The 11,962-nt window shown below is 34.8% G+C and overlaps 2 protein-coding genes across 2 annotated transcripts in view; both read left to right on the forward strand.

Moving 5' to 3' along the window:
- The window catches only part of LOC136409376 (protein artichoke-like), a 54,745-nt gene extending 48,611 nt beyond the window's left edge, over nucleotides 1–6,134 (forward strand). Inside the window, exons 5-10 of the mRNA XM_066390829.1 lie at nucleotides 1,034–1,347; nucleotides 1,401–1,603; nucleotides 1,659–1,954; nucleotides 5,216–5,452; nucleotides 5,509–5,661; nucleotides 5,717–6,134. Of these exons, the coding sequence (XP_066246926.1) occupies nucleotides 1,034–1,347; nucleotides 1,401–1,603; nucleotides 1,659–1,954; nucleotides 5,216–5,452; nucleotides 5,509–5,661; nucleotides 5,717–5,875 (1,362 nt within the window). The 3' untranslated portion in view covers nucleotides 5,876–6,134. The remainder of the gene's footprint in view (nucleotides 1–1,033; nucleotides 1,348–1,400; nucleotides 1,604–1,658; nucleotides 1,955–5,215; nucleotides 5,453–5,508; nucleotides 5,662–5,716) is intronic.
- A 4,375-nt stretch (nucleotides 6,135–10,509) lies between these two features.
- Nucleotides 10,510–11,621, forward strand: LOC136409558 (uncharacterized). Its single transcript, XM_066391137.1, has 4 exons — nucleotides 10,510–10,618; nucleotides 10,676–10,774; nucleotides 10,836–11,001; nucleotides 11,056–11,621. Exons 1-4 carry the CDS (start codon nucleotides 10,573–10,575, stop codon nucleotides 11,594–11,596), a joined length of 852 nt encoding a protein of 283 aa, XP_066247234.1. The 5' UTR covers nucleotides 10,510–10,572; the 3' UTR covers nucleotides 11,597–11,621.
- The last annotated feature ends 341 nt before the right edge of the window (nucleotides 11,622–11,962 follow it).

Genomic DNA, 11,962 nt, shown 5'->3' on the forward strand with positions numbered 1-11,962 from the left:
CCACGCCATAATGTTGCCTCCTCCGTGTTTTACCGTAGGAGTTTGGTACCTCTTATCGCATCTCTTGCCAATTGGACGTCTCACATAGCCTTTACTGTCGTTTCCGAATAAGTTAAACTTGCTTTCATCACTAAATAGCACAGCACCCCATTGAACATTTGATTTTGAAATATTTTCATGTGCAAAACTAATGCGGGCTTTTCGATTTTTTTTTTTAAATTAGTGGTTTCTTCACAGGTTTACGTCCAAACAATCCCATATCACGTAGACGTCGTTGTACAGTCTTTATCGAAACGTTTTTGATGTTTGCAAGCACTAATTCTTTATGAATGTCCGCGGCGGTCTTAGAAGGATCTGCTTGTGCAATCGTTTTAATTCGTCTATCGAGTCTTTTATTGGTAGAACGTGGACATCCAGGGCGAGGATGATCGGTGCCGGAACCGCACTGTTCTTTTTCCCTAATAATTTTGGAAATTGCCCCTTTTGAGACGTTCAATATCTCGGAAATCTTAGCGTGAGAGTGACCCGCGTTTTTCATTGTAACAATTTGTTCCCGGATGGCTACCGAAATTTGTTTGTTTTTAGCCATTTTTAGAATTAAGTATACTGTTAAAAAGACATACAGAAACTGAAGTATATTTGTGAAATTTGCAGATAAACCAACAAAAAACCTCCGTTTCCAAACTTTTGTCCAACAATAAATAACATTTTTTTTGTTACTGGTACCGGCTTCATTTTTTATATTTTTATACTACGTGTTTATTTACATCTTTGAACCATCTTTGCTTATATATAAATTAAAATCTACATATAAGGACGTTATCAGAATTAAAAACAAATTATGTAGGGTTTCCAAACTTTTGTCCACGACTGTATGTCAAATTCTCCTGTTCGACTTAAACAAGAAATTAGACGTAAAAGAATATATCAGAAGTTATTTAATATCTCGTAAATAAATTGGGCTAAAGGAAAAAATGTAAACTATCCGCTATTATAAACTATTAGCTAATCTCATGGCATATTTTTTAAATAGATGCACCTGGAGTACAGCGGCCTGATAGTAATAACTAGCAAGGAATTTGAACTTTTCCCCTCCCTGCTCCATCTCCACCTCAGCCATAATAAAATCCTGAAAATATCCCCGGGAGCCTTCAGTTCGCTTCATCAGTTAATCTCCCTTGATTTGGGGGTAAATCAAATAGAAATCATACCGCAGGAACGTTTGTACGGATTAAGCGGTCTGCGAATCCTTAACGTGACCCATAATCGATTGGGTGACTTGGACGATTTTCCCGAGGATTTGAAATCGCTGCATATCTTGGATATTTCTTACAATCGAATTACACGGTACATGTATTAGAATTCCTCTTCGCCTGGTTTCTAAAGTTAAGGATATTTAGGCTTAAAAATGCAACATTCACATACCTCTCGAACGTGGTGGAACTGTACTTGCAAGGAAACCGGATATTGCTTATAGCAGGCGATTGCTTCAAGCCCTTGAGAAGGCTTGGGGTATTAAATTTGAGCAAGAATTATTTGGAACAGATTCCTTTGGAAGCTCTAAAACCATTGGAGACCCAAGTTAAGAGCATTCAAGCTGAAGGTGGGTAAATGCCACGTTACTACGAGTAAAGATTATTTATTGCTTGTTTTTGCAGGAAATCCTCTAATGTGTAACTGTGACTCTGAGGAATTATGGGAGTGGTGCAAGGACCACAGGAAGCAACTGACTCATCCGCAAGACAAACATCTAAAATGCGAATTTCCTGAGGCCCTCCGAGGAAAAGTGTTCATCGAACTAGATCCGGAACAATTTTGCAACCAGCCCATAGTGATAAAGTTAGCCATCCAAGACATCCAGCCGTTTTCCGTGGTGGTTTCCTGGCAAAGCAGGAATCACTCTGGATTGCTCGGCTATCAGATAACATATTACTCCACAGACAGTGCGGATGAGGTAAGATTGCCCGGAAATTTGCTCCATTTGTTTCGCATAAGCGGATTCCCCTAGGGATAGAACAAAATATTTCATTTCGAGGTAATCGTGCGGTCCACATAAAAAGACACGTCAGCTCAAAGTCTTAAATCCTTACAAATACAACCTATTTTAAAAGCTTATCCGGTGCCGTTCAAGAACGTGCTCTTTTACGGAAAAACAATTCAATCTGAAAGGAATATAAGTCCGAAGCAATCGTGCTCCTCTAGATAACGATTTCTTTTATTCTAACCGAAGATGGGACGACAAGCAAATATTTTAGAGGGAAATAACCTAGGAAGTTGTTTTTATGTTACCGCTCTGCCGACTCCACAAGATGTTTTATGTTATATAAATATCTTTTTGAGTTTACTCAGGAACAGACTGCCGTGCTAATAAAAATGGGGTGAATATTACAAAAACAAGAATTAGTGCAACTAGATTTAAAGGTTAACAACGCTGAGAAATTTTAGTAAACAGAGAAGTACTGATACAGTTCAGTTGTAACCGACAAAGACCGACGTAAATATAAGTTTTCGACTGATTCTGTTAGAAATGGTCTTTGAAGCCAGTACATTTTCTTTAAATAGGGTGAGGTATTTCCTAGATACAGGGTAATTCAATAAAAAAGAAAATTTTTTGAAAATATTCGGTAATTTTTAATTAAAAAAAAAACGAAAATCTGCTCTTGAAAACAAGAGGTAATGTAGGCGACGAAACGAATGGGAACTGGTGGATAGAAAATACCAAAAACCAAAAAGAGAAGATCTGAGGCTAGAGAACTCCAAGATCAACGAAGACATGGATATTATGTATATGCAAGGTGTTCGATTTATCATGCACAAGCCGATTTTCTCGAAAAGCAAGAATTTAATACAAAAATGTTTCAAATAAAGTTTGTTTAGGGTAAAGGAGCGCTGCTTTTGACATTTTTTTTTTCAAAAAACTATCATTTAGAAGGTCTTTTCAAGGTCCACATTTTTTCTAATGGAAACACTATATTTTTTTGACAAAAATGGATACACCACTAAAAACTGAAAAATATTTGTTTGAAAAATTTTTTGATTCAAAACTTTTTTAAGTAGCTTATTCAAAGAAATAATAAAAAATTAAGTAAAGCATGGAACAACAACATAAAAGTTTTCTAATCCAATAAATATTTCATTAATTGACGTTCACAGGTTTACAAATTGCCTTACAAGTTTTTTTGAACAAATTGTTTCAATAAAAAATTACCGATAATATAAAATGTTATTGATAGGAGTTAGTAAATGAATAAAATGTTTAAATCATTGTAGCAGGTGAAAGGTGTTGTTCGAATTGCTTCTTTGTGATTAAGAAATGTAGCAAGTGTGGCAAAAATGGCACATTTTTCTTTACAAGAAAAAAATGAAATGATCCTTATTTATGGAGAAAGTGGTCGCGATATTTCAAAAGCAATAATAATGTACACTGAACGATTTCCAGAAAAGGTTGTGCCATCAAGGTTTACATTCAAAAGACTTGTGAGTTTGAAAAGACTGGAAATGTTGATAAATAAAAAAAAAACGTAAAAACACCGTAACTAATGAAAATAATGAAATCTATGTCCTGGTTACTATTGCTTACAACGCAGAAATCAGTATTCGACAAATTGCATCAAATTCAGGAGTAGCGCAGAACAGTGTTTTTCGTATTTTGCATCGTCATAAATTAAAACCATATCGTATTTCCCTACATCAGGAACTTCACGGCGAAGATTTTCGGAATAGTATGTTTTGTTTTGTTAATGGGCTCAAAAACAAATAAATGATAACCCAAACTTTTTTATGTCAGTTTTGTTCTCTAATGAATCAACTTTTACTAATTATGGTCAAATTAACAGTCACAATATGCATTACTGATCTATAGACAATCCTAAATGGAGAAGACAAGTTAAGCATCAGCATCTATGGTCTGTAAACGTATAGTGTGGAATCATAGCAACTTTAATTTAACCATATTTTATTGATAGGATCTTGAACGGGGAAAAATACCAACGATTTTTATGGCGAAAATTGCCCGTTTTACTTGAAGAGCTGAACTTAGAGTTGTGACGATTGTTCAGCGCATTTTTTTAGAAGTACTCGACAAATTCTTGATCATGATTATTCAGAACGTTGGATTGAACGCAACGGTCCTATTAACTGGCCGGCAAGATCGCCAGACTTGACGTCTCCATATTTTTTTTAATAGAGATATTTGAAGGATAAAATTTATAAACATATTCCAACAATCCCAAAAAATACGAAACAGCGGATTAGCCAAGATACTTGGGAAATTAGTACTCAAACATTATTATATGTTCATGAATCGTTTAATAAACGTATTATAAAGTATATTGAAGTTGGTGGAAGAAATTTTGAACACTTATTGGATTAGAAAACTTTTATGTTGTTGTTCCATGCTTTACTTAATTTTTAATTATATCTTTGAATAAACTACTTAAAAAAGTTTTGAATAAAAAAATTTTTCAAACAAATATTTTTCAGTTTTTAGTGGAGTATCCATTTTTGTCAAAAAAAAAAGTGTTTCCATTAGAAAAAATGTGGACCTTGAAAAGACCTTCTAAATGATAGTTTTTTGGAAAAAAATTATGTCAAAAGAAGCGCTCCTTTACCCCAAACATACTTTATTTGAAACATTTTTGTATTACATTCTTGGTTTTCGAAAAAATCGCATGTGCATGATAAATCAAACACCCTGTATATATATATATTTATTATCTCTACTGATCCCAGTTTCTGCTAACCAACATAGAAAATCGAATTATTTATTGATTTGTAAATCAGAGAAGTTTTTTACAAAGAAAAATATTGCATAATGGAATAAAGAAATAGGTACTCTCCAAGTCCCGATAGAAGTACCAGCGTCGGAACATCAACCAGAAGGTGGTTTTAAGCGTAAATACTGGCCAGTTGTTTTGTGAAAATTTAACTAATCGTACTAGTTCATTGAATTGACAAAATGAATATGGTTTTATGAGTATATTGAGAAATAGACCAACCTAGGTTGTGAGTGCACAAATAGCATTTATAAGGGACAAGAAGGTATAAGTTCATAAAGCACGGTGGAACAGATTTTAAAACTAGTATTAGCGTGATTTCTTAGAGGACCCGAAGAGATCATATGTTTTGATAATCATCTTCTGAATTCTTATACTCCTTCAATAAGTCTTTTAATTTCAAGAAAGAAAAATATGTTGATTCCAAACCTTTTTTTCAGGTCAAAGGAAAGACTATGGACAAATCATCTCGCTCCCTGAAATTGACAGACCTATACCCAGGAACTAAGTACCACATTTGCGTCCAAGCTCTTGGAAACTGGCGTTCAACCAGACGAAGGGCAACTGCAGAGTCCAGCCTCTCACTCAGAAAATCGTCCAGAGAAAATGGTTTTTTCGTTTTTGAAGAAGACATTCTACCATTTCTTGAAGACTCATCCACGAACAAATGTGCTGAGGTGGCTGAGAAGCATTTTTCAAAAAATTATTCATATAAATGTAATTTAAACTGTAGGTCTCCACATTGTGGGCCCTGAATATGACAACTCTTCAAGATCATTCCATAGGTACACAGTCGATTCTCACCAGGAGGTTAGGTCTGATTATAGGGTGTTGCCTGGGATTCGTAGTCTTCATTCTCCTGGTGTCAATTTTAGGCTACTTAAAGGTGAAAACTGTTTTCTCTTGTTGTTTGAGGTGGTTTTAAAGCTGAAAAGTTGCAGGTTAAGAAACAGCGTCGTGCCTTGAAGCGTGAGCAACCCACGGTACCTCAAGACTACATGTCCTACCGCCACTTTTCAATACAAAGTGGAGAACTTTTGGAACGATCCGGTCATCCTCAGTTTATCACTGACATCACCAATAAAGCGTCGCTCAATTAGAAATTTGGTAATTTAAAGACTGTGTTTGAGAAGGTGGTTTAAAGAGGAATGTAGAAACCATTGTATAAAGGGAGGGTTATTAATCACTGCCACTCTTTGTTTCTTTTCAATAGGACAGTTACAGAATCCTAGAAGTGTAATGCAGATGTAAGACTGTCAATCACATTTACTTCTTAAGAGGGACTCAGGAGAAGGAATTCAGTAGGATTCTGATGATTGCTTCTTTTAAAGTACCTACAACAGCCAAATTTGCATTAGACGGGGAAACAGAAATTATTATAAGTATGATATCCCTGATACTTTAATAATATGAGATTTATAATGTCTGCAACGACTCTTTGATAGAATGAATGTTGAGGTCTCTCAGGTAATATCATTTATTACCAAGATCGCCACCTTTTTAGCTTCACTAAGATAACGAATTCTTCTAAATTTTTGTGAGGTCTCATCTTACTGGGTAAATTACTAAACATTTTATGGTCTCTCTTATGAACATCGCAATTTACCATCTCTATCCTTTCAATTTCATATGTCATTCTCAATCATTTAAATGGAAGTTCTATGTGAGGGGTCGTTGTGCTTCTCAGAACTTCATGAATTTCAGTGTGAAATCTAGAATCCATTTCATTATTCATACCGAAAGCTGCAGGTAACGTAGGTACTATCACCATAAGTTATTAGATCCTAAATTCTGGGCACACAGGGCAACTATAAGCGTTAACTTTCATAGACCAATTGCGTTATAGTTATTTACGTGTAGAGGACCGAAAGAAGGTTACATCCATACTCGAGTTTGAGGGCCGATACGAAGTAGATTATTCGGTCTAGGCCGTAATCCTCCTTTTTGTCCGAGGTACGTACAATGTTTTGCGCACAAATGATATTTTTTTATTCTTCTACATGCTAGTAGTGTAATATTATACCTAATAATTTGAATAAAGAGGGTTAAAAAATTAACAGGCGTTATTTTTACTTTACGGCTCATTGCCAAGAGCGATCGGCCGTAAAACTCTAACAACGCTCGCTGGTCGTAAACTTATTGTTACGCCATGGAAACTAAGATGTAAACAATTTCGATCCATTTGTGCGTAAATTAAATTAAAATAATTATTGTTCGTGGGTTTTATAATATATTGTACATATTTTAAATAGCTAATAATATATCACTTCGACAAGTCACTATAGAGTTTTATTAAATTTCCAGCTTAATGTGATTTGTGGTTTAGACCAGAAATGGTTCTGTTTCTATTAGATTTTGAAGCTTACGAAGAGAACAATCCTCTTACCATGCTGTGCGAACAAAGTAGGATTTCAGTTATTTGAATTTGTGAACTTTGAGCTGTGAGTGTATTTCATGCGTCAAGTTCAGGTTAGTAAGGTAAAAATGTAATTTATGTGTGTGTGTGTGCTCATAAACCTGCATAGAGGCCATTGAAGAACAACATGCCGCCATGGTCGCTCTGATGGAGCAGAAAGGCGAAATTCAAAAATAAAGTTATCAGCGTAACGGTAATATAATAGTAGCGAGAAACCAGAATAATTGAATTTGTAAGTTCAATTATTGATTGAACAATTATGTAGTGAACGGAGAAAATTTTTCCCTCCTAGCGAGTTAAATTCTTGAAGAAGTGATCGTATTGGAATGAAAAAGCAAGTTTTCCATATAAATCTCTGCTATATTGCTACATATGGTAACCCAATTTAATTAAAGTTAAATAAGCTATAAGTCTAAAAAATCGAAAAAAGAACCGAAAAAGAGATAACAGTCGTAAAAATGTTCGCCTATTTCATAAAGTCCGAGGCAACGTTTAGAAAGTTAAGCGATAAGGGGGAAACTGCGCTAGAAAGTTTTCCATTATGCCGGCATATTCAAAGGCTGAAATGCATCAAAGTCATCCCGCGGAAGGCCTGGAATGGACAAATTAAACACGAATGACGGAAGGAGTTAAATTATATGAAAAAGTTGCTCTGGAAGAATCTTGGAAGGGACTTTTTTCCAGTAATTTTACGCTGTAGCATCCGAAGCTCCAGTTCGGAATTTCATTTCAGGGAAAGTTTGCAGTAATAATGAGCTTTTTTGCTAGGTAAGTAATTCATTTGGGGCTGCAATTTTGTCATAAAACAGTGCAGTCATTGTAACCCAATATTCTACGGGATGAGTTGAACTGAGACTGAGAGCAACATAATAGGACCTGAAACATTGTGAAACAAAACGAATTCCATAACCCAGCAAAGTTTCTGGGTCCGGAATTTGGGTTCAGTTTTCCATTTTACTCCGTGACGCTTTTCCATATTTCCATCATTAAGATAAATTAAATCGTACGGTTTGTCCTAAACTTCCGGCTCGGTCATCAGTTCCATTACCATTGTTAAACATTTCGCCTTTAGAGAACAGGAAGCCATTTACTTGATTGCCGGATCTGCTCTAATTTGTTAGCTTTTATGGAAATATTTTGTCGGAGACAAAATATATAAATATATAAATTGTTATTACCACCTTACCGATATGCATAAAGAGGAATTCATTAACAATAGGACAACCGAAAGCTGAAGACACTACACGTCAAATAGTGACGATCGGAGCAAGTATGCCTTATCCGAAAGTTCATATACCGAGTGTTGTAAGATAAACCTTTAATTCAAGTTTTTGCCATTATTCAGAAAATATCTAGGTTAGACACTTGAAAATTTGTAAAGTTATATTTTTTTAGGTAACGGATAAGATGTGTTTTGCAATTTCCACATTGCCAATAGAGGGCGCCACTTACGGTCCATTTTCAAAATTTTCAGTTAATAACTCTTTACCCTGATGTCTAACCTGAAATTTAATTCAAAATCTGAAAGAGCAAACATTTTTCCATGAAATAGGCATTCTTATTTTATTTCGATATCTCGATTCGTTTTCGAGAAAAATTTATTTAACGTGTAGATTTGATAATACAAGAAATTAAAAATGAAACAAACCAAGTGTATTTCCATTTTCTAGAATATATAATTCGTCACCTAAAAAAATATAACTTTACAAATTTTCAAGTGCCTAACCTAGATATCTTCAGAATACTGGCTAAAAATGAATTAAAATCTTAACTTTCAATACTCTGTATATAACCGAAACTATCAACTTTTGGATAAAGCCTATGTTCTCCAATCGTTACCATTTGACGTATAGCATAGCATTTCCAGCTTTCGGTTGTCGCATTGTTAATGAATCACTTTGTATGTATTGAGTCATTTTTTTAAACTCATCAGATAGTTTGAGTATTCTAACGACAATTTGCATTTCCGAATGAAATAGTGAAACTTTGAATTAATTGATCAGATTTTTCTAAATTTTCCCGGTAATACATATTCAAAATTGTCAATGGGAATTGGAAAAAATCCATAGACTCTTGAATAGGTAACCCTATTTCCGTATGTGTTTCTTTCATGCCAAGAATAATTTTCTTTTCTCGTCTCAGTTAGAGCATATTTCCCCATATCATCCCTTAATCTAAATTCAAATTTAAACGACATTTCTTCAATTTGTAGCTTAAAGAGCTTGTGTTCAGCTTCAACATCAGTTCAAGAGCTTTTTTATGCAAAAATCTATAAAGAGGATCCCTGCTAGACGCTCATCTTAATTCGACTTTAATGCGAGTTTCGGCAAATTACTATTCTTTTTGCTTTCCCGTCTTAAAATTTAACCAACGTTTATCCTTTCGGGAATTACTACTTGTGTTTAATAGGGAACTGTACTTAGTATAATATTATTACTATTTTAATGAGCTTTTAATTCAGCTATTGTACTTTTTATTTTTGAATAAACTCGCATTGATTCGACTCGAACCGATCGAGACAACTCACCACGGTGGGCATGTTTTTTAGACATAAGAGTATATGCATCACCAAGCATTAAATGGACAAAATCCGATTAACAATGAGATACGTGATAACTCATTTAATTTCACATGTAGTTACATGAGTGCCCTACATGCACGAGTGCACTAAAATGCGAATGCCCTATACGCGCTTGTGCGTTTTTCATCCCAAAGTGACCCATGTTGGTATTGTCGTAAGTACCGAGATCGCCATAGAGCACTAAAACACCCTTTATACTCCTATGCCCAACCCCTCACATGATTGGTTTACAGAGTACTAAGATGGGTTATACAAGAATGAAAGCAGAGAATTAAATAGGTGATCATATAAAAAGAGAAGAACGCATCTTGAAGTAAATTTTCAATTTAGAATTAGCATAGGCAGAATAAGTATTATAAGTATAGAAAACAAATTAAAAACCATTTTGGGAATAGATCGCTCAGTTGTGGCAATAATGACATAATTGAAAAGTTTTAGGAACCAGAAACGCTATTCTCCCATATACTTTTAACATTTATATTACTATTGCAAAGTTGCATTGCGGACAATATCAACAACAGATTTAAATTTTAAGTAACTCTTAGGTGAGCTCAGGTCAGTTACAAACACACTGTATAGTCACACATACAAAATTCAACGTTCTCATTTATCCTCATAATGACCCATTTCTTTATTCAGTTATTGCAATATTTACCTAGTTCAATTTTATTAATATATCCATGATGTTTTCAATAAAACAGTTTCATCAGCAATATCTGCAATATTATGCAAACTTAAACACACTCGCAATTAAATGAGCTCGCATCGAACTGAATCAAATTGAGTTATACTCTATCAAAATGCGGTATATGCTGAGTGTAATTTTTATAATCGCATGTTACTGGGGTATATTTCGCTTGATTGAAATATTCCTAAAAGAGAATGATATTTTTTAAATTTTAGGTTCACTTAGTGCCTTTCCATCAAAAATCGCCATAAACAGTTGTGAAACTACGTGCAACCAAGCCAACGGAGACCGCTCACAATGTAATTGCAGACATGGTCAGTATTCTTTAATTATATGGTATTTAGTTGATTTTTCATAGATTTTTTTTAATTCAAGACAGCAGATCAATATCAGAAAGGAGGATATTGAAGCGAGACACTGTTCAAGAGTTGTTAAAGAGAGCGCATAGGAAAGTACAGATCACAACTAAAAAACCGAAAACACTGAATTTTCCCAACCATGCTCGTAAAGCTGCACAATTGCCCAAACATCAATTAGCCAGGTAAGCCTTCATTACCTATATTTTACACCATTATTCAACGGCAGGAATTTTCAGATATCATGAAGACTTTCAAGAACGTCTCAAAGATTTCAAGGCCAGAATGACTTCAGGAAGACCTTTAATAAAACCTAGGACCAACATTGAGCCGGATGACAAAACAAATTTGATCAAGCAGTTCAAAACCAAACAGGAAGAGCTAATAGAGAAATTCAAGAAAGTAAACAAAAAAGCTGCGCACAAGACCGGGATTGCTAGAGAAAGCTTGCATAGCAGGATTGATATTGGAGGCTCAAAATTGGGTTTAGTCCATAAATCTCCAGAAAATGTGGTATCAACTAGTAGCAGTACAACAACCCAAGTACCTGAATCCAGTTCAGTGATAGTGATGATGTCATCAACCACTGGTCAACCCGCTATGTTACTAAATGATATTGAGTCCAATAATTATGAGGCAGATACGAAGGAAGGCAAGGCTAAAGTGGTTCCTAAAGTACTAAAGCGGATCAGAGAAAAGCAGAAAGAGACAGTAACGAATATTAAAGACAAAATTAGTATGAGTAAGGGACAAAAACAGGAGAATGCTGAAAAAGAATAAGTCATATTTGTAGTATTTTAACTAAACGTGCTTTTAAAGTGCTAGTTTTGGTGTGTTTATTGACCTTTCCTCACAGATTTAGAAAAAAAGATGCAAAGGCTAAAGCTGTTGATGTCTTCTAGTGCATTCGCTACTATTTTTTTTACCGAAAATTTATGATATAATCATCAAAAAATTCCCACCATAGATTGAATCTCATGAAGTTTCCAGGCAAATTGAATTCCTGGCATTTCATAATTTGGCTTTTGAAGTTACTTAAACAGCATTACTAAGTACAACACCGAAGACAATTACATCTTTAGGACATGCCCCTCACAAAACCGTTGCTACACGCTAACGAGGTTTGTTCTTATCCAGAATGTAGCA

This window comes from Euwallacea similis, chromosome 6, assembly GCF_039881205.1.
Source record: "Euwallacea similis isolate ESF13 chromosome 6, ESF131.1, whole genome shotgun sequence".
NCBI classification, from domain to species: domain Eukaryota; kingdom Metazoa; phylum Arthropoda; class Insecta; order Coleoptera; family Curculionidae; genus Euwallacea; species Euwallacea similis.

Excerpts from the sequence above, each read along its gene's own strand:
- LOC136409558 (XM_066391137.1), top strand. The coding sequence starts at position 10,573 with ATGCGGTATATGCTGAGTGTAATTTTTATAATCGCATGTTACTGGG. Across the intron at positions 10,775-10,835 it reads ACAATGTAATTGCAGACATG|ACAGCAGATCAATATCAGAA; the intron begins GTCAGTATTCTT and ends TTTTAATTCAAG. Across the intron at positions 11,002-11,055 it reads CCCAAACATCAATTAGCCAG|ATATCATGAAGACTTTCAAG; the intron begins GTAAGCCTTCAT and ends AGGAATTTTCAG.